Source organism: Actinia tenebrosa, unplaced genomic scaffold, assembly GCF_029948245.1.
Source record: "Actinia tenebrosa isolate PJP-AT-01 unplaced genomic scaffold, QUT_ActTen_1.0 PGA_scaffold6__47_contigs__length_16458017, whole genome shotgun sequence".
NCBI lineage: Eukaryota > Metazoa > Cnidaria > Anthozoa > Actiniaria > Actiniidae > Actinia > Actinia tenebrosa.
Genome location: NW_028292583.1, coordinates 372,150 through 394,504, shown reverse-complemented (window position 1 = coordinate 394,504; position 22,355 = coordinate 372,150). Strand labels below are relative to the sequence as shown.

Genomic DNA, 22,355 nt, shown 5'->3' with positions numbered 1-22,355 from the left:
GTATTAAGATCAATTAGTATCAACCACACTGTGACTCCAATTCCCTTGAGAGTCAATTCAAAAAATGTTGTCATCAACCAAATAAAGCCTACGCGACTGGACCGAAAGGAACTCTGGGCAGCAATCATTGAAGCCAAGTTGAATCCATAATTTTATCTGACTAGTTATGCCTGGTTTACAGCATGAACCTTTGCAGGTGAGTGGGAAGTGTTGAAGGAGACATCTTTTTAATGCCTTCATATTTTCGAAATTGTGAACTGAATCATAACTACTTTGTTTTTCTTTCCCAAAACTCAAAGACATGCATTTGATCGATTGTTTCTCGCCATTATTATCTTATTACTAGCAGGAACAATCAATTCCGAACGAATATTTAACCACTTCAGTGAATTTTACCCATATTCCTTTCGGTCCAGTCGCGTAGGCTTGAGCCGGTCAATGACGACGTTCTTTGAATTGGCTGTATATGACAATGAAACAGCCACCATGCTGGTTGATTTAACAATAGAAGCTAATGAGAAATTATTGTCAACTATGACGTATCATGCACCCTGGCAGAATATGCTGGATGTAAAACATTACTAAGAAGCTAATGTCCATTAAACCTCTTAGTCTTAGGCTCTAGCTTCTATGTCTAATAGACAAACATTTCTTTCGATAATTTAATAACAAGATAAGAGAAGTAAAGATAACCTACATCTTCTATTACATATCAATTGAATGTTTAATTCTTTAAGCCTTAAGTGCATTTTAGAATGACGATATGAGTAACTTTACAGCAGTTTTACGGCACAAGTAGCTATTTTAATACCTTAAGTGTTTGAACATTAGGAGATAGGTTCTTTAGATAATGTAAAAATTGAGATAAAAATTAACTGATCGGTGGATAAAATTTTAACGAGAAAAAATCAAAAATACTCAATGACTGAACTATCTCAGAAGGATGGATATCAGAATGTGGTTCGGTTGATCCTGATCATAAAGAACAATCTAAATTTGATTAGAAAAATATAATTTATTTGTACCTCAATTTTTTGTGTTCTGACCACAATGTAAGTTGTTTTCGAAAACAAGAGTCTTCATAATTTTAATCTTTGTAGAAACAAAATCATACTAAAGAAAATAACATCTGCTTTAAAATGGAAAAATAATATGCCTCATGAAACTTTTTATGTCACAAGGTGAAAAAAATTCCAACCACAGCCTTTTTGAGTTATGACAAACTATTCAAACAAGAACTTATAGATTAGCATTGCAAATTACCTTCTCTGAAGAAGCTACCAATTGAGCACAAAATTGAAACAACAATCACTTAGAAAGTGATTGTTATTTCAATTTTTTATACAATTTTTAGAATGGTATAAAACTAGGAACACTTAACAGAAAGAAGTACATACTTTAAACTAATATCAATCATTTTATTTTATGGTTTTCCAATTTAATGTTTTCCTAATTATTCAAAATTTTTCCCATTTTTGTTGCGCTTACCAGCTTTGAGAACAAGTTCAATTCATTCTCAGTTTGAAAAATTCAAAAAATTTCCTTTCAGTAGCAGCTGTTCTTAATTAACATGTAACCACTAAACCATCAAGTTACAAACCCAGTGTACGTGAAACATTTTTTTAGGTTGATGTCAAGAGAAATAGTATGCAACTCTAGATAAAGTAAGCGTCTCTGACCGACAATATTGCTACCAAAAACTGGACATCTAATGCTTGGGAATCAAGAGTTGAGACTATTTTTAACCACTTCCCTTGTTCCCCTGAGGTTTACAATTCAATCCTTAGACTCAAAAGTCGGGTGATTAGAGTTTGTCAACTCACTATTGTTAGTTCAAAATTTCTAGGTGTTTCTGAAATGTTTCCTTTTGGAATTTGCCTCATAATTGGCATTTTAGGAACTTCATTAAACATTTACACTGAAAGCATATCAGCCTTAATAAGAGTTTATTGTCATAGAGAAATATTTTAAAATAGGTTTAATTTTTCATATCTTCATTAGAGCTAATTAAAAATAGAAACAGATAAAGAGCACAGATCCAGATATCCTAATAAAGATAATTATCCTAGAAAATTCTGCAATATTTCAGGGCAAAGTTTGAAACGGGATGTTATTTTAATTTGTAACTTGTATGGTATGCCATATTTTTTATTATTTCACTGTATTTTAGTTTAGTTTTTCTTCTCAATCACATTCAACTATTACAACACTGGGATAAAAAATTAATTTGGAAAAAAAATTTTTTTTTCAATTTTTCAAGGATTCTTTTGATTTACAATTTCTACCAAATACTATCATGTTATCTCAGCTACCCCATTGCTAAGAACATCTGCACACAAAAAAAAAACCATTGCAAAAACCAAACTTTAGTTTAAACACACTCTGAAACACTGCTTACAGTGCATGGTTAGCTCACAGACTGAATTGGAATTAAACTGTCAATGATCCTTGATATTCTTTGAACTTTCAACGGTTTGTTGTGAAATCAGTTTTTTCGCTGTCATCAACCCAAAAATAATCATTTACATTTTGAGGAGCATGTAGACCGCCTTCCATATGGCTTCCTACACAATGTCAAAACTTCACCAAACTCTAAACAATTATTCAAATTTGATATGCCTATATCAAGTATATTGTGTATTCATACCTATCTTATAAACAGATGTGGGAATAACCATAATCATGTAGATACAGTATCATTATTTATATTTTACTCCGTTATCATGATCAAACCCTCAAGCATAAACTATATAACCAGACTTTACAACCTTTTCTAGGAAAAATAAAAAATAAAACAGAAAATGTCTTATAACTCTAGACAATGGACAAAGAATAGAGTCAAAATCAAAAGACAAAACACTGCTTTTAAATCAAAACAAACATAACCAAAACAAAATATTAAGACTAAAACATATGAAATGTAAAAATAAAAATAAAAAAATTCTTCAATTAAATGTTTTTTATTAAAAACACACATTAATAATTAAGCATGAAGGTTTTGATTATCAGTTAGGAATCTAAAAAATAGGGCTCTACCAAGAATTTTAAAATTTAATACCAAAAAAACCAATGATTTTTTAATGGCCTTATTAGTTCTTATTGACAATAAAAATGTCAAGAGTCACTCATCAGTAAATCAGCACATTCTATCAGATAAAACATATTTCCATAGCAATTTCTAACAACAAAATATACTAAGACGATGTCTTTAACCTTGATGATTGCTTTTCAGGGTCGGTATCCCTAACTCTCATAATATCAACAGTACCAGTTGCTAATCACGGTAACACCAATATTATAATATCATGAGCAAATATATTGCAATATTTCATGGATATTGTCATAAAAATGAGCCTGAAATAATTGTAAACTATATTGTAGATAACAAAAAATGCAAATATCAAAGTTATTGATGGTCATATTTTCTTCAGGCTAATGTCATCAATTGAAACGAAGTTTTGATAATATTTTTTTTTTGTGACAGATAAAATATTTAAAAATTATATTTAGAATATTTTTGTAAATAAAATAATAATTTATGGGTAATTTGTTCAATGTTAAGAGCCATAATGACCTTCTTTTACAACTGCTAATGACAATTCAATTCTAAAAAAAAACTTTAGGTTAGTTAACTTGTATTATATGTATCACAATAAAGAATTTGTTTTTTGGCTAAATATTTCATTTTAAGCATGACTGACAAAGATTTACCACATCATGCCCTAACAATGCTAAACTGATTTATCTTCTGTACTGTATTATAAGGTGTGTATTGTTGGCCTAAACTTTGCCTATAGATGATGCTATTTCAACTATAAATAAATTTTAAAACTAATTCTGCTCAATAAAGGCTGGGTGTCATGATGCAGGGAAGCTAGATCAACAATGCAACATTTTTACATTTCTTTACAGTCTAAAGAAAATCCCTATTGTTTCCACCATAACATAGCTGCATGAAACCACTTCTATTTTAACCTGTCCTCCTTATTCATACTATTTGTAGTTTGCATAACAGAAAGTGTCTCCAAACATATCTGCAAAAAGCTTGATGACTACTCAATTTGACATGAGGATCACAAGCTTCTCAGACCTGTTAATGTAACTTATATTATATCAAGTTAATATTACCCTCTTAAGTTGTCATTCACGGTATCATCATCTCAATTTATAGAACTACTAATGCACATTACATTTCTCAGGGGTGGAAAGGGATATTCATAAACATACATTAAAACTTTTGTAGTCATTTATGATGAGAAAAAAAATTGAAATCATTATTTCCCATGATTTGAGATTCTAGCATCGTTCTAAAATTGATGAATCTTGAATATTGTTAATATTGATTTCTTTGAACCATTGTTCTTTTTTTTTCTTAATCGTTGCTAACTGTGTGGAGAACCTCTATGTCAGTCTACTGATTGCTATATCTGTATGCTTTATTTCCTTCTACAATGCATATAGGAAAATAAAAACAGGAAGTAACAAGAATAAAATTAGTATGTCTAGAGCAAAGAAGTCAAATGAAAAACATATGTAACTGATATGTTCCAAATTGTGGGCCTTCGATATCAGAGCAAAAAAGAAAAAAAGCAACATTAGCCAAAACCAAGGTATATAGATAGAATACACAGTTCATAATTAGTATGCAATAAATAAACACAACTTGGAAGATTGAGCCAAAAAAAATCTCAAATTTAACCACAATGATAACTGTGAAAACTAGCAAAATCATGGGTAGTACATTTAATTCTGATAAATTTCGGCCAGGATATTTTGAGTTACGTCGACATCTGCTCAACCTTAAAATTATTGTACCATCCCACATAGGATAACAAAATTTTAGAAAATTCTATAACACACAATACCATATATTATGCTATTAAAAGAAAATGCCGATGGATTAATATATATACAATATCTAGAATGGTGTTGTTATTCATAAGTCTCATAAGGTGAGATTTTAAAAAAAAAATGCCCCAGGTGCCAATGACAGAAATAATTAATTGCCATGCTACAGATCTAGACCCCAACATGACAAAACAAGAATGCAAACATGTACAACCTTATAGATATTGTTTTGTACTAAGCTCAGACCCTTTGACCAGTCTAGGTAAACATCTCCCAAAAATGCAATAAGCTTGATTGTCACTGACTCTAAATACATAGAAATTAAGCATTTATCTTCTTTTTTGAGTGATGTTAAGCAGGCTTTTTGACCAGGGTCTGGTTAGCAAACACAAGTTAAGAGTTATAGTAAGGGCTTTGAAAGAAAAAGTTGTTATGTCAACAATTTTGGAGTGTAATGCAAGCAAATTTACATATCTCTAACACCTAACAATTCTTATTCAAATGACACTTGACTATGCAAGGGCCATACTATCATGAATAATAATTAACACACAGTATGTTATAGTTGGCATCACCAATGTAGGTTCCAAAACATAGATTAATTTGAATTACTATCTTAAAAGAGGATTTAAAAAATTGGAGCATTTTCAAAATTAGGTCTTTAAGAACATTAGCAAAGTATTAATTTATTTTCACAAAATTCATTCAATAAATGTATTCCTATTTGTACAGAAAAAAATAATAACATCTTTATAGATTTTTTATTTATTTTGAGGTGTTTGGGATCTTTATATGAAACTTTATGGTATTTCTGATGCTAAAGATCTGCATGCTGCAGGGACAGGTTTTTGACAACTAAAAATTTTTAAAACATGCTACAAATGACAAGTTGGTCAAATTCATTGAGTCATTTTAGAACCTGGAGTTAGACATACCACAGTTCTGATATCTATTTACCTAATTCAAATCTAGCTGTCATCTAGGTAAGATTGTACTAGTGACAAAACACTAAAACAGCATCAAAAATATCCTCTTTCGTAAATGTGTTTGTATTTACAGTTTTTTCGAGGTAGGGGAATTTATTTTTTTAGATTCTGTGAATTCTTTAGATTGGAATAATAAAAAAAGATCGACACAAAAAATAAAGAAATAAAAATGTTTACATTTGACGTTTAGGGCACAAGACTCCGATTCTAATAATATATTCACTGTCGTTTTTAAAATTCCTGCTTAAGGGACTTGCAATAAATAATTCAGGGTACTCTGGATTTAACTGCTGGATAGAAAAGGCAATTGGGAATCGAAAATGATAATAGCTAAAGATAAATTATCTGAACCAATGGAATAATTTCAAACCGTTTCCAGAATTACATGAGAGATTACAGCTGCAGAATCATACGATTTTACAAAGGAACAATTTCCTTAGGAACAATGAATATGAAAATTGTTTGCAAGTCCTAACAAAAAGAATCAATAAATAATTAAAACTCAAACTTTGAATACATTCTGTTTAACTTAAAATGGAAAAATGCGACGTGCTCTATCCAAATTAAACGAAGGAGGAAAAGGACATTGAAATGAGCCTTAATTGAAAATCTATTTCCAAATTATCTTACTCTAAAACACAAAAAATCTTAGCGAAGTTTTTAGTGAATCACATAAAAATAAAATTCAATCCTGCAAACCGCATTAAATATTATACACACACATAAGTCATTTTCTTCATTTGTAATTCAAATGACGGGTCATTGTAAGACGTTGGTGTTTTTACGAATTTGATGAGTTGAGTTTTTGTAAAAGGTACATAATTTGCAATGTAGGAAGCATTTGAGTGAAAATAAAAGAAACCGACGAAGGAATCCCACTTCAAATTTCTTGAAATTCCAAAAAGCAAAGGTTTTTTCCCTAGCAATCAGAAGTCTACGGAGGTGCAATACAATAAACGTATCAATGGATGAGAAATTCATTTATAAAAACTCGACTGTTGGCCATTTCCATCAATCGATTGAATGAACCGATATATTATTATTAGTATACATTTTGACGAGTTTTTCTCTCAAATCTATCGTATTGCGTTAGTAGCAAATTGTACAGAACAATTAGATAAAGATTCTTACCTTTGGCATTCGAGCCGATCTACCTGTCCTAATGTCACGAATGAAAGTTAGCTCCAAAAAATCTGTCTCCTATGGAAAAAGACATTCAAATAAAATGAACACCCGAAAGAGAACGTCTTCCTCCATAATAATACCGGCATAAAAAAGTTAATGCGCTGAAAACAAAATAGCGTTTCTGACAAGAATAAGGAATAGATAAAAACACAGCTGCCCTATTCCTGGAGATTAAGAAGAGAGCTAGTTTCACTAGTAAACAAGTAGTACAATTATTAAGTACGCGCTCGGGAAGTAAGGTTGCCCCGAGTGTACATGTGCTCAAAGAAAACAGTTCTTTCACGGAGATTTGCGATTTGTTATACCCAATACTAAGGCTTACTTTGTCTTCGGCTTTCCAATAGATTAAGTGACCAGCTTGATCTACTTTCACAACACATTTTTGGCCGGTTGTAGAGTCCTGGGAGAAACAAAACATTCAAACTTACACTTTTAGGGGATCTGTTTAGGCAAAGCGAACACGATAAAATTGAGGGCTGGCCTGGCCGTCGTAAAGCCAAACGTCAGCATATCGGAAAACGGCCTTTCAACAATCAACCCGAGAGAAATCTTAAACAATGACTTGAGATAGTGAGGTTATTTGAAGAGAACTGTACAAATGCTTTTAAGTTAGAAACCCGGGATACATCCTTGTGACCCAAAACAAAGATAGCTCCACGAAGACCTTGCTCTAACATGTGCAGTAAATTCGAAAGGTTTAAAGCGATCGAATACTTACATCATCCCATTTTATAAATGTGGATCCTCTGGTCAAACATTCGGCAACCTCTGGCGGCCTTAGCTTCTCGAAGTACACTTCTCCGCCCGCCATATTACGGACTGTGTGTGAGCTAAGGTCTAGCAGTTAGTTGCCTCGTTCAAATAGGCATCCCTTGTGTATATATCCCGAGGTAGAGCGCGCCTTCTGATTGGCTCAAACCTGGCAGGGTAGGAATTCGTACATATGTATGTATGACACAAAATATAAACCCCTTACGGAAAATTGGCGAACGAACAGCCAGTTGAAATTATTAGTATTATTCTCTTTAACAGAAGACTGCAGTCTTAACCTCAAAGCGAAAATTTACATGCCTAAAAATATCTATTTGTGATTACTATAGCAATGTAATATCGAAGCCACTGTTGACATTATTAAGAATTTTTAACGCGGAAAAAAGGAATTCTTATATCGTATTAAGAAGATTAGGAATTACTATCGAAAAAATCGGTATATTTTATAGACTCTCATAGAATACAGACTCCACTGAGCGTTATAATATTGAACTCGTTCCCACGCCGAAAAAAACAATGTAAACAAAAAATCTTATTTTGATATGTTTGGGGTAGTACTTGAATTGAAAAGGGCCCGATTTAATTTCCTTGAATATATGAGAACAAAGTCCTGATAATTTCTATGATGGCTGGCGGTGGGCGAACTGATAGCGATTCTAACAAACTGTGGGTAAAATAAAGCGGCCTTTCAAACGGGTACAACTTATGAATAACTCAGTATTCCAAATAATTATAACTATGAGTGGGATGAACTTAAAATAAGATGCCAACCTCGTTTATATCCATATACATTTTACATATATTTTAACTTTTCATGTTTTTTTTTTTGTTCCATGTTTTTGCATAAAAATGAAGTCAATCAACTTGAGAACTGCCGGAATATGCCTGAGAAAAAAAAAAAAACAGATAAAAAATTATCTGATATATTTTGCCAAATATACTCTTTCACTGCAAGTGGAAAAAAATTCCGGCTAGAGTATTTAAACGCACTACAGTTGCGAAGGGACGCGTAATCTTTGGGAAAATGCATTGTTGTTCATAATTTTAAGGTGTTTGTCAATAAGTCTAGTCATTGTTCAATGAAAAAGAAAGACCTCAAAGACTGCTGTCGAGTTTCGAGAATTATCTACTGCTTAAAATAAGAAAATGGAAAATTTCCACACCTGTATGGAGATAGCGACTATTATCACCAAGCCTACAAACGTTTTTTGTGCATTTTTTTGATAAAGAACGCTTTAAGTGTGTCTTGAATAAGTGACAAGATCGAAAAACGTTAATTTTGTAATCTAGGCTTTTATGCATAATTTCTAAAAAAAGAACTTTAGTATTTCGGCAGGCGATCAGAACCGCAAATAAGAATACTATATGCCACAACATTATCGAGATATACCTGGTAACATAAGTACTGAATTGAAAACTCAAATTACCAAAATATTCCAGCTACAACAAAAACAGCCAGTTATGTGTAAGAACCTGGTTAGGCCAATTAGACCGAACGGCTAAAACAACGACCAAAAACCCACGAACATAACCACATATGGAAATTGAGAGCAGAATGCACACTTAAATGTAAAAAAAAGGCGAATTTTTTGAAACAGTTAGTCGATTAGTGAATATATAAACAATTTTACGGATATATGCTTTGCACTCTTACACGTCTGTCTGTCTGTCTGTATGGTTTTTTTTCCTGCCCTGTTCCTTGTCATTCTCCTTTATGCCCGCCTTCTCTAGCCTACGAACCTAATGGTTTGTGTTTGAGGATGCACGTAGGCTAGTCTTTTTATACCTTTTCCTAATTTCTTTCTTTCTTATATATATATATTTTCTATTTCCCTTGCATTCTTTCTCACTTCCTTTTTCTCTCTTTTCATGAAGTCGATATTATTTATTCTTTTTTTTAAATTATTCATTTGATTATTATCAAGTTGTTTATTTATTATTGTTTTTATTATTGTTTCATTAGGTATTATTTATAGATTTCCACGCCAATTTCCTGGTCATATACATTACTTCTGTTCGTTAGCATCGTTTGTTTAAATGACATGACTCAAAGGCTTTTAAGACAACTTTACGGTTCATAAAGTTGTTTTCGGCATGTCACAACACCTGAATATCACTGGTAAAAAACTAAAGTTCTCTTAGTTATGGAATCAATGAAACTTGGACATTTTAGGGTCTGTGTCTTTCAAAAGTAATTACGCAGTAATTGGCTCCCATCCAAACCATCTGCCTTTTAATTCTTCACCAATAACGCCTTTCTCATTTGAAAAAATGAATAAGATAGATGCCCCAAAGTTAATAACCTGCTAACTTAAAGACCCAGTTAGTGTTCGGATGCACCAGGCAACAAAGTTAAAAGAGTTGCCAATCAAAAATAAAACTCCCTCTAAATTTGAATTTTTATTTCAAAATTAATGAAAGAAAAGGAGACGACTAGACGTTGGAACAGAAGGTCCAATCAGAAGCCTTCTGGCTGCGGTACCTCAATTGCCCCATCACTAACCGCCCTCATAAGGAAGCGCTTACTTCCACGTGGGAGTGCCCTAGTACAAAAATTGATGGGATACCAACATTTATGCAGACAGGGGCTCTCACTTAAACCTATTCAAATTGGTTATTGCTTACAACTAATATCTGCTAAAACCGGACGGTGCTTCTGGCGAGTTGGGAAAAATCAGTGGCGTTAAAATGGCTCCCTAGCCAGCGTAGCGTAGCAAAAACAAAAAGAAACAAACAAACAAAACAAAAAAACAAACAAACAAAAAAAACACACACACACACAAACAAAAAACAAAAGAACGCCACGCAGGCTAAGGCCTCCCCTTTCCCTCCCCAGGCCCATCAAAAGCATGGCTACGAAGGCTAGGTAGATGTGTATCCAAAGCATACAACAGAGACATCTACAACAGAGCTACTCTTAATTACTAATGATTTACTGTAATATAGTCCCCTTCACATTTCCTTGCGCCATCTTGAAAGGTAGCCGTGCCTTTGCATCGAAGCGAGACAAACGGGGAGCTTGCAATGATAGAGACATGTGAATAATTGTCCAAGGTGTTAGAAAAGGTCTCTATCATTGCATGCTCACCGTTTGTCTCGCTTCGATGCAAAGGCATGGCTACCTTTCAAGATGGCGCCGTGTACTGTGAAGGGGACTATTTGCTTGGTTAAAGAGATTTACAATGCTACAGCGAGAGAAAAGATAAAATTTAGCTTCAGAATATCAATCTCTCGATACATCCAGCATTTCCCCCCCTCTCACACCTTAAACTTTTTGTAACTTTTTTGTTGTTGCGACATAGTGTTGCCACTGTATCGTAACATGGCGTTGCAAACGCGGTAGCCATTCCTTCGCTCAAAAACTTTAATACTACTTTGGTAGAGATAAAAAATAATTTTGGGAATAAGCCGTAATGTGACTTCTTACAAGCCTACATACTTCGGGCCATTTTTCCCGTCGTCATTCCTGACATGCGCGGTAAAACCTCCCATCGACATTCGCTCGAACATTGCTAGTGAATTCGAAAAATAAATGTAAAATTTGATATTTGTTTGGCCGCCATTGAAGACGGTCTCTAACTAAGTCTTAAGTAGTTCATCGTATCAGTAAAAAAACAAAAAACAAAAAACAAAACAAAAACAAATTAAAACAAAACAAAACAAAACAAACAAACAAAAAAAAAAAAAAACACCAACCGACCCCAATTATTTTTCTCATGCAACAGGAAACACGCTTTTATTTTTTTGTTTGGCCTAAGTAAAAACTGATTTTCGAAGACCTAGCCTAAAAGCCTCCTAATCAAAACATTATCCTATCAAAAAATTTAACTTGACCGTAGCATTTGAAAGATTTTATCCGCCCTGGGCAGGAGAAAACAGAGTGTTTTAATTAATACTTAATGAGGTGCCGCCCCAGACGAGCCTAATTTTAGGTAAGTACTCCATCAAAAGTTAACTAATTACTTCGGCTTAGACCAATTTCGTTATGAATCATAATTAACCCGAACATGGTGTCGCAGTAAGGACTCATCATCATCACGTATTTGAACAGCTACAAAGCTAAGACCAGAAAGGATTATATGGGTAGATATATTTTACATTTTTTTCGTTTTCATTTTTATTGATGGACTTGGCATCTTTTACCAGTTACAGTCCATGTCCTATGAGCATCCTCAAGCTGCAGTTTGTATAAATACTTTCACTTGTTCGATATGAAATGTTTTCCACAATCCCCAGAGATCGCAGCTTTCTAGGTTTTTAGGTGACTAACGTTATTGGTATTTAAGTATACATATATCGAACCCTTATTTAACGGACATCCTTTAATGAGCGGATAATAGCTCAGGTCCCAAAATTTTCTTCACATATTTATCGTAAAAAGAACCTCTATTTCGCGGACGCGGACACTAAAATACAAGCCTATTAGGTAATTCCTATTGTAAGAACTTTTGTTAAACGGATGGCACCTACCATGTACTCTTCATTTAAAATAAGATGAGTTAATGACAAACATTTGTCTGCGCAAATGACAAACATTTGTCTGCGCAGTCCTCTTATTGCACAGAAATCATTACTACACTATATTTTACACATCTGATTATAGTTCAAAATTCACGAGTCAAACTTATTTACCATCTCTACCAGGCCCGTCGCTAGGGGTGGTTCGATGTTTCGATGGTTCGAATGAACCCCACCACCCCCAACCCCTCTCCCCCTATACACAATAATATGTTTATCACTAATGACATAAATAAGATTGCTGATTATTATTGCTGATCAAGTCTTGCTATAGACAAAAAGACCTTCCTTTTCAAGGTCCAAACGATGGGTATGTGTATGCTAGTAAATGACTCTATTTCCTTAAAAAGCCAAAGCCAATACGGTTGTCATAGAAAAGTCTCGTCACCATTAACAGTCTATTATCTAGTAATCTTCTTTTGTAACTAATTGTTTTCAAAATTACCATTAAAAGCAAGTCATGTCTGAGACTTGAAAAGTGAATTCATTAAAAAGAGGCAGAAAAAAAACCCGAAAAATTGTATGATCCGTGAAAATGTTTTTTCTTAGATTGCAATTGTTCCCATAGTAGTTATAATTCAAAATGGGTAGTATGAACACTGTTAAAATGATAAGGGTTTACAAAATCGTTCAAGTGCGACACAGTTTGGAAATTTTTTTTTTCAAATATAGTAAATAAACTGTTATAAGCGAGTCGAGTTTCTTACGTCTCTCCCATGATTCGAGGCTTAATCTAACCAGTGAGTTGTTTCTTTGTGTCAATAAAAATGGAAGTTTAAAAACTTTATTTCATCTTCAAAAGCATGCGGCCAATTTGACGCAATAAAAGACTTAATTTAAAGCCCCATTTGTACTGTAAAAACATATGGTGGTGCTCCCTCTTTCCCCAGTCCTCCCCCGGTAAGTCTATTGATAACTTGTTCAAAGGGGCACTTGGATGAAAATGCCAATTTTTCAAAGTCCGAATACTTGAAGCATTTGTGGATAATTTGACTCAATTATGATTATGCAAACCAGATCGGTGGAAATTTTCGCCTGGGAGCCACTTACAGTTGAGAAATTTTGGTTTAAAAGAGAAAAGAACAATAGGGTTGAGTAAATGACGTCATTTACTTACAATTTATATGCTGAATAAAATTGATAATTTTTATCCAACACATTTTACTGCGAAGAAAATATGTTGCTTGGCTACTAATGGGGCCATACAGATACTTTTAACTAAGTTTAACATCATGAAGATATAGAAATATAGATAAGTTATAGTGCTTGGGAACGAGGTTATTCCGGGAGAAGCCCTTGGAATTAAATTCGGAAAAATTAATTTCTGACCTCGCTGTCCCAAGCACTATAACTTATCTATATTCCTATATCTTCATGTATTTCATAAGTGCTATGCGGTCCACATATTCTCATCTTAAGTTTAACGTCATTTCCAATTTTCATCCATTTTCATCCAAGTGCCCCTTTAGGTTTTTATCCAAAGCTGTAGAATCAATGTTCAGTGTTGTTCTTACTTCTAGCAGCTGCTTAGCCAGGGGCCCATTATTAGAAAATCTTATTTTATATTATTTACACTTATTTCAATAAAAATAGTCACCAAAAACCTAGAAAGCTGAGATCACTTAGCATCATGGGAAACTTTTTATATCAAACAGGTAAAGCTTTTATAATACAAACTGCAGCTTGATGATGCTAAGAAAAGGTGAGACTGTAAATGGTAAAAGATTCGCAAGTCCATGAACAGTTATCTAGCGGTTGAACGTGTGAAATGAATCTACCCATAATTCTTGTCAGCCTCTGCTTTATAGCTTTTCAGGTGACTAACTTTATTGAAATAAGCGTATGCTCATCATGAATATCATTACCATTATCATAAACATCATCATCATCTATATTTATTTCATTTATTACTAACATATAATTATTGTCATCATCATTATCAATGGGGAATCAAGAGAATGATTTAGACTTGAATAAATATCTCTAATGAAAATATCCCTGACTTTTATTCATTTTTTCATTTTTATTTTCCAATTTCCCAACTTTTAATTTAAACTGTTTGTGTTCAAGAAATACAAAAATTTATCAATAGAGTAAAAGCAAGAAACATTGATCTTGAAAATTATGTTGCAAAAAATAGTGCTCCAACCATAGTTAATAGAGAGGAATAGTTATGAAACCTATTGTTATATGTCTTTGTTCACTTTTTTCAAGCGTGACCCTGCACAATCCTTTGTTTTACCATTGTTTTATGGGAAGTGTCAGATTCAAATTCCGATATGCAAATTCATTCGGCTAGTAGTCGTGTCTTTGGAAACCTATGACGCACTTGGTTAACCCATACACCATGATTCTACCAAGTGTTTATATCATTCAGCAATATGAAAAATCTTTAAATCATCCTCTTGTTGTTTGATTAACTGAGAGATAACAATCACTATTATTTAACATGAATTATTTGCCGAAGGCGAAGTAATTATTGGTGGAATATTTACCGAACCCAGAGTCTTCAGAGGCGAGGTAAATATTCCACCGATAATAACTGTGCCTGAGTAGAATAATTGTTTTAATATAATTTTAGACTTGAATATCACAGAAAAGTCAAAATTCAGGATAAAAAAAGTTTAGTATTACTTCTGCTCTATCAAACTTTTGGAAACCTCATAATCACCGCTCCAGCAATGATTATTGTCTCAGAATCACCAGTCACTTGACCAATCACAGCTCGAGAAACTCTATATTCAAGTCGAAAATTATAGTCATTAATATAAAACTTTCTTTATAATCAAGGTATTTTCCATTGAAATACCATATGACATGTTGAAAAAATAATTAATGATTTTTTTCAAATACGGAAACATTATTATTTTATTCTCATGTACTTTTTTAATCATCATCAAAGATTCATAAAAACACAGTTGGATAAAATGCAATATTTATTCAAAAAGAAAAACTCTTTATGACATGGTTCTGGATCTATGAGAAAATAAAATAACACACACTTCCCATAGTGAAAATTTAGTGCAATTGAAAACGAGCTCTCGCAGGAGACATTCATTTAGATAAACTATTCAGGGGGTATAAAAAATACTTAATAAATATTAGATTTTCATTTCAGGCTACAGAACTATGAATGTATTAAAACATATTATGATTGAAAAAGAAAGAAAACAAAACAGTTAACAGTGAGTCTACAAACTGACTGATTGATTTTTGTTTTTAATTTAAAAGGGGTCAAAATAAAGTTGTACATTCTAGCATGGAAAAGTTGAATTTTTATACCTACAAAATAATAGAAAAAATTTTGCGAGGCCTTTGAAAACCTATAATCTATAGTCTAAAGATACAATATTAATGAAAATCACTCACACAATCTAGATTTAAAATATTTTTAAAATTTCGATTTCTGTAATAAGCTGTCAGTAATTCAGAAAATCGTAGAACATGTATTTGAATTAGAAAATAAAGAAAGGTGTGAATAGTAAAATTAAGGAATTCTTATTCATAATCATGGAAAAATGCCTCTGGATGTGAAACAGTAATTAATAAGATATGACAATTCTATTTCATTTTTAGGTCATCTATGAGATAAAATCTGTGTACTTCTTTTTTAAATTGAAAAAGAAAATTTGAGATTTTGATGATTAAATTAAAGTGATGATAATTAAAAATGTCAAATATAAAAAAGAAATTTAACAGATGCTTCCTAATATATTATATGTTTTCTAATTTTAACTCCAAACACAAATCCTGAAAATCTAAAAAAATTAAAAGTAAAGTAATTAGAATGGAGGGGGAAAAATTAAAACTATGCCTATTATGGATAATACCATTATCTTTTGAACACATAATTTGAAACATTGAATTCTTTTGATTTTTCATCAATGATACGTGTACAGTTGAGCTAAGAATTTAATACCCAAAAAGATGACATTTCAAATAAAGTAGATTGTTAATTTAAATCGTTTTAAAAACTTCAAACTGGTCATCCTCTTCGATGTTGAAAAGTCAGACTTGTGTCAATGCGTTAATTATGCTTTTCCTTTAAATTTAAAAATATCAGAATTAATGGCTAAATGCTGCAATTTGTTGGCTTGATTCTTTGGCAGAATGTATTGGGAAGCAAAATATGTATCGTTTGATGCCTGGTTCAAGCCCAATTTGAATGCTCTACACTGAGAAAAATCTGGCTGATATGAGAAAATTTGCATCAATATACAGATTTTCTAAATCCTGCCATTGATTCAATTTTTTGAATTGGGCTTGACTGATCCAGGCTGCTCTAACTACACAGTGCCAAAACTGATACTTCAAGATTGCACTGGGCTGACGAAGAGAGAGAAAAAGAGAGAGAGAGAGAGAGAGAGAGAGAGAGAGAGAAAGAGAGAGAAAGAGAGAGAGAGGAAGATGCAGAAGATACATCTAGTTATAAATGATTCCTATGATTCAGATTAAAAATCCCAAGTTATCTTTTAATGAAAAGAAAATATAAATTATTTCATGAAAAAATCATCCTGGCTTATACCGGGGCAAATCCAGGATTTTCCCATCTCTTATCTTATTACTTATCTTAGACAATTAAGCCAAACTTGGCTTAGCTTATTTTGAACATCTCACTAAAGTACAACTGCAGTATTTTTTTACTGACAATGATACATAATTAAGTATGGTTTGTCTTCCTTCCTCTTATTTACTGGAAAAACTACTTGAAAATTACTAAATATTACTTAATCTATGCATTCAAAAAGGCTATCAAGGTATGCTGTCAGAAATCTAAAAAATATTTATTTAACAAAAAACTGGATTTTATTCTGGTCTGTATGTGTTAAAGACATTCTTCAATGGCTCATCTGATCCATGATATGAGTATTTTAAGAGTTATATATTTTCATCTTAAGTTTACTTTCTTTTTAAAGATTTTGTAAATTTAAGAACTTGTATCTCCTATTCGTTCTTGTCCTCCCTGTACTGAATTTACAAAGCTAAGTTGAAAATTTAGAATAAGTATAACCCAGCACTTGACCTTAACTATTTTTAACACCACCTGGTTGAGCTGAGAAGTTATACTAGCTGAGCCTTTAGTGCTCCTTTATTAACAGGGCTGTAGCAAGTGCAACAATATTGGTGGGGGGGGGGGGGGGGTCGGGCTCACGAACAATGTCCATAGATATTGAAGGACAGCCGAACGCTCATTTGCACCACACACATTTTTGGTTTGCTTGCCCATAGAAGGTTGGATTGTAAATTTGGATTTTCTTACAAATAGCGATTTACCAATAATAAAAAAATATGATGAAAACGACAATACTGGGTTTATTATTTTGGTTTTTGAAACAAAAAAACCTATGATAAGAACTATAAATTTTTATTAATGATTGGCGAATTAACATCACAATGATTATTTGTAAACACCAACTAACGCTATTTCTTCTGTACAGTATTCTTTTTAGCAATACATATTCTTAACATCTAAAATATACATTTGGTACAAGCAAACTTTTAAGTATTGAAATCTTATTTAATTCCTCTAGGCCCCTTCTATACATTGCTTATACTTGTTGTACAAATTATTTTTAGTATTTATTTGACTTTATAATCTTTAAAAAATTTGCATAAAGTCAAAATAATTTCAGTTTATTCTTTAAACTCATTCACCTTGGGTGAAATGTTTTGCCATTTAAGACCACATGTCATTCCATTAGGGAAAATATTCTTTGTATGAGTCAGAGGAGGTTTCTAGAATGTTACTAAAGAACAAAGAATCTTATTCTCAAGGAAATGACATGTGGTCTGAAACTGCAAACATTAATCCAAGCTGTCGAGAACTGTAATGAGTCTATATTCTATAGTAGGTATAACTAGCTAAAAACTAGAGTGAGGTGCGTCAGTGTTTTAGTGAAACAGTAATGATAAAAGGGTAAATTTGACACCGTGAAAAGATGAAAAAACTGAACTAAAGTAGAACTCGAAGGACTAGCGTCCTAAACGTCAGTAAGCTTTTTCATCTTTTCACAGTGTAAAATTTATCCTTTTATCATTTCTATAGGTTTACTAGACCCAGTTTAGTTTGCACAGTCAACAAAGCAATGAAAGGTTACAGTTTCAAGTCCAGTTTGGAACTTAGATTTCCTATTCAAGACAAAATATATACTTGATGGAGTACAAATAAAATCATTGTTTAGAAAGGGGAAAAAGGGAAAAAATATCACAATTTGTTTACTCAGTTCTATTATTGGGCTTACCACAGGACACCCAACCTTTGTAAGATATAACAAAATAAAGGTTTCTACGGTATCAAGCATACTGTACATATATACTTATAATATCAATCTTTATCATATGACCTGTACGGCCCTGCTCGCACGCTCTAATAAAACCATTGGAAAAAGTCACGTGATGGGGGCCGGACAGCTTTGAGCAAGCAGGGCCGTACGGATGGGTACGGCCCTGCTCGAATCCGTGCGCTTTCTCTTTTTTAGCTTTTATTTACTATTTCTTTCTTTCTTCTATTTTTTATTGCTTTTTTTGTAAGGGTCATATGATAAAATGCTTATTGACTGAGTTAGGTCGGGCTGTAAGGGAAAATATTTGGCTCTCGGTCATTTGTACGGACTTTGCTGCGCTTGGTCTGTACGGCATCACCTTGAGCCAAATATTTTCCCGTACGGCCCTCCCACTCAGTCAATAAGTACATAGTATATCCTATTTCAGACCCGTACATCCATGCCTTTTCAAATCCAATAACTACATGTAGTCACATATATCTTTTGAATACCAATCCACTATTCATGAGAGTGAATAAGGTGTTTCCATGGCAACAACCAATAAATTCCTGAGGTACAGCACTGTCTCTCATACCTATATCTATCTCCAGTGGTTCTTGTGAAGAAAAATTGATCTTTCCATGTATAAGTTCAATACATTTGAATGTGAAATCCATATTTTCACCTATACTTCCATTGTTATTGCACAAAATAAAATATAGCAGGTTTCCATGGTAACATTAATAGCTAGGTACTATAATCCATACCTTCATATACATTGTCATCTTAGTAGCTACTCATAAGGTAACGATTCAATGTTTCCATGGCAAAACAAACCCCTTACACATACTTGTGATTGTCGTCATTGCCACCTTTACTTTTAGCTAATAGTGCTTCTCTTTCTTTTCTTCTCTTGTCCAGGTAAGGTTTGGAGAAATAAAATACTGTAGCGCTGCCAAGAATAAAAGCTGACCTGTTCACACACAAAAAAGTTTACATCAAAATTAATGTAGCATTACATGTATATGCAATGGAAAATGAACTGCACTAAGATTAAATAGTGTTTAATGGGAAAGTGATGCAGGGATAAGGTGTTGGATTTTTGTTTAAAATACCCTTGTTTGAGGGTAAAACATAAAACACTTATGATTAGAAACCATGATAAAATTGTAATGAGAATATTTTGATTTACTGAGGGACGGAAATTGAAGAACACAGAGAAAATGCCTCAAAGCATATCAGAGGAGAACCAATAAGTAACTGTACACACATTGCATGATGGTAAGTCCTAAGATCACAGCTGTGGAAGGTGTAGAGGTTAGGACTTCATGTGACCTTAAAGTAAAGTGACTAACCTTAAAGTTTATTATGGAATAGTGCCATTTCATGTAGTCATACATGGAGCAGTTAGGGGTGTGGAATGTAGTGTATCAACTGTGCAAATTATCTGAACTTGTTTGGTTTAATACATGAGGTAGCTCTATTCCCTTGTTCATTGCAAAAGAAATACATGCTTCATATATAATGGCTGTTTAATTACTTGAACATATAACCTCCAATTAGGGTGATGCTTTCATAGATGGGATTCTTTGACCATCTAAGTTTGTTATATTGTCGAAATTATCATCATATATCTTTTACAACAGTTTTAACGACAATACGAAAGCAGAATATCATCCCAGCTTGGTCCCCAGCTTGTGGACATGGGTAAAACATGTTCGCGCCTTTTGACTGAGCGACTTACAAATCGAGATTTAAACACATTTCTTGAATTAAAATCACTTACCAAACACCTGATATAACACAAACACGCTTTATTCGCATTCTCAAGCTTGGTTCAAGCCTTGAAAATTCACTTTTGAAGTCCATTTTGAAATTCTCTGTCAACTTTGCATCATAATCAGGCATACATGAAGTACTTACCCAACTTTGCATCGACTTTGATGAAAATTGACAGGCGTTTCTCACAAGTCGAGAAAGACTAAGACTAGAAAGATGACACTCATGTAACGCAATATTCCTGTCACGCATGAGTAAAAATGGAGCGATCTGTGGAAATTACCAAGAAGATCTTTGATCTTTATCGTAAATATGGTCGTGAGAATTATATAGGAGAGGAAGTAACCCAGATAGAGCATATGACACAGTGTGCAATGTTAGCAGAAAAGGAAGGATTCCCCGATGATGTGATTCTGGGGGTTTTCTTCCACGACATTGGACATTTAATTGGCATGGAACAAAGTCTTCCAAGGATGGGTAATCTAGGGACCCAGAACCACGATGAAGTTGGCGAGAAGCACCTCAAAGATCAGGGGTTTCAGGAATCTGTGACGAAGATGGTGTGGGGTCATGTGCAAGCTAAACGATACTTGGTCTATAAGTATGACGACTATTATGATAAGGTATGTAAGCTTGCCTCATTCTTTATCTTATATAAGCTAAACATTTCCCCCACTCTTTAATATGCCACTGTAATTCAGAACTGTTAGTTTTTCGTTTAAATTTATGAATGGGAAAAATATAGTCAGCAAAAACCGACCATTGCTATTAATCTCCCCCCCCCCCCTCCCCCCAACACACTTCCATCAATCTCTTATCTATTTATTCTTCAAATTCCCCGTCCCCCCCCCCCCCCCCATTTTAACCCTTTTATCCAGTTTTCTTATTTTCTCCAGTCCCTATTGATTTTTTCTCCTCTTCTCCTTTCATTTCCATTGTCATTTCCATTCACATTAATACATTGTTTTTGTTCTGAAACAGCTGTCTGATGCAAGCAAGGGAACTCTTGTTTATCAAGGAGGTCCAATGACACCAGAAGAAGCTGAAGAATTTGAAAGACTTCCTGTCTTCAAGGCACTTCTTAGAATGAGGTACTGGGACGATGAAGCAAAAGTGAAAGATCTTCCAATAGAACCGATTGAAAAATATGAACAAATGTGCATTAGATATTTGAATACATGCATGAGCAAGTGATACATATAAATGAACAATGACAGTTGCATGATTTTATTATTTATGAATGGATGGATAAATATTAATAAATGAGAATGAATGAATGATGATTGGAGTGTGACACACAAAGTTTGATGTATCCTTCGCTGACTAGCATTTCAACGACTGTCATTCAAAGAACAGTCTGCAATTAGGCTGCGTTCATAATGTATGGCAGAGGGGGGGCAGGTGAAATCTTTAAATGACAAAAAAATTCTTAAGAGCCCTCCCCCCCTCTCCCTTTGAAATCCCCAAAAAAATGACTATCCCCCAGGGCAATCTCTTGTAGCTTCTTCTAAAACTTTTGCATCCCCCCCCCCCCCCCCCCAATTCTCTGAAAAAGTTTTTCAAACCCCCCAATTTTACTGGTAAAAATCTTTCCGATCCCCCCTAAATTTCACCTGCCCCCACCCCCCCTCTGCCATACATTATGAACTCAACCTTAATAATTTTTAAAAACTTGAGGGAGATATCAGACTAGATTAAAGATCTTAATCATGAAATTCTCTAAAACCTTTACGTTATTTAGTTCAAACTCAGTTTTTATTTCTTTGATTGACTGAGATGAAGTGAATGATTGATTGAATGAAGGAATGAATATAAAATATGAATTAAAATGAATTAAATTTCATATGGAATAAATAAATTTATTGATAATTAAATGATTTTTTAAAAACTTTTATCAACTCTTTTTATTGTAATTAGTTTTAATAAATAAAAATAAATCTGATATAATTATTCTTTTTGGATTTGTATTCATTTTCTTTTTTGCTGTTTCTCAAAAAAATGGGAT

The 22,355-nt window shown here is 33.2% G+C and overlaps 2 protein-coding genes and 1 long non-coding RNA gene across 4 annotated transcripts in view; 1 reads left to right on the top strand and 2 right to left on the bottom strand.

The window, feature by feature from the left end:
- Positions 1–7,896, bottom strand: part of LOC116289094 (1-phosphatidylinositol 4,5-bisphosphate phosphodiesterase beta-1) — a 39,561-nt gene extending 31,665 nt beyond the window's left edge. For both annotated transcript variants that reach the window (XM_031695983.2, XM_031695984.2), the window contains exons 1-3: positions 7,738–7,896; positions 7,342–7,419; positions 6,966–7,034 (exon numbers count right to left, since the gene is read on the bottom strand). In XM_031695983.2, the coding sequence (XP_031551843.2) occupies positions 6,966–7,034; positions 7,342–7,419; positions 7,738–7,830 (240 nt within the window). In that variant the 5' untranslated portion in view covers positions 7,831–7,896. The remainder of the gene's footprint in view (positions 1–6,965; positions 7,035–7,341; positions 7,420–7,737) is intronic.
- On the top strand, positions 144–21,871 carry LOC116289109 (uncharacterized). The gene is made up of 4 exons (XM_031695996.2): positions 144–196; positions 19,768–19,852; positions 20,529–20,973; positions 21,332–21,871. The coding sequence occupies exons 3-4, from the start codon at positions 20,611–20,613 to the stop codon at positions 21,542–21,544; spliced, it is 576 nt and encodes a 191-aa protein (XP_031551856.2). The 5' UTR covers positions 144–196; positions 19,768–19,852; positions 20,529–20,610; the 3' UTR covers positions 21,545–21,871.
- LOC148905767 (uncharacterized) lies at positions 17,592–20,510 on the bottom strand. The gene is made up of 2 exons (XR_016121505.1): positions 20,358–20,510; positions 17,592–19,544 (listed from the first exon to the last, which is right to left on the bottom strand). It is a non-coding gene; the product is annotated as an uncharacterized LOC148905767 (long non-coding RNA).
- Positions 21,872–22,355: the final 484 nt, after the last annotated feature.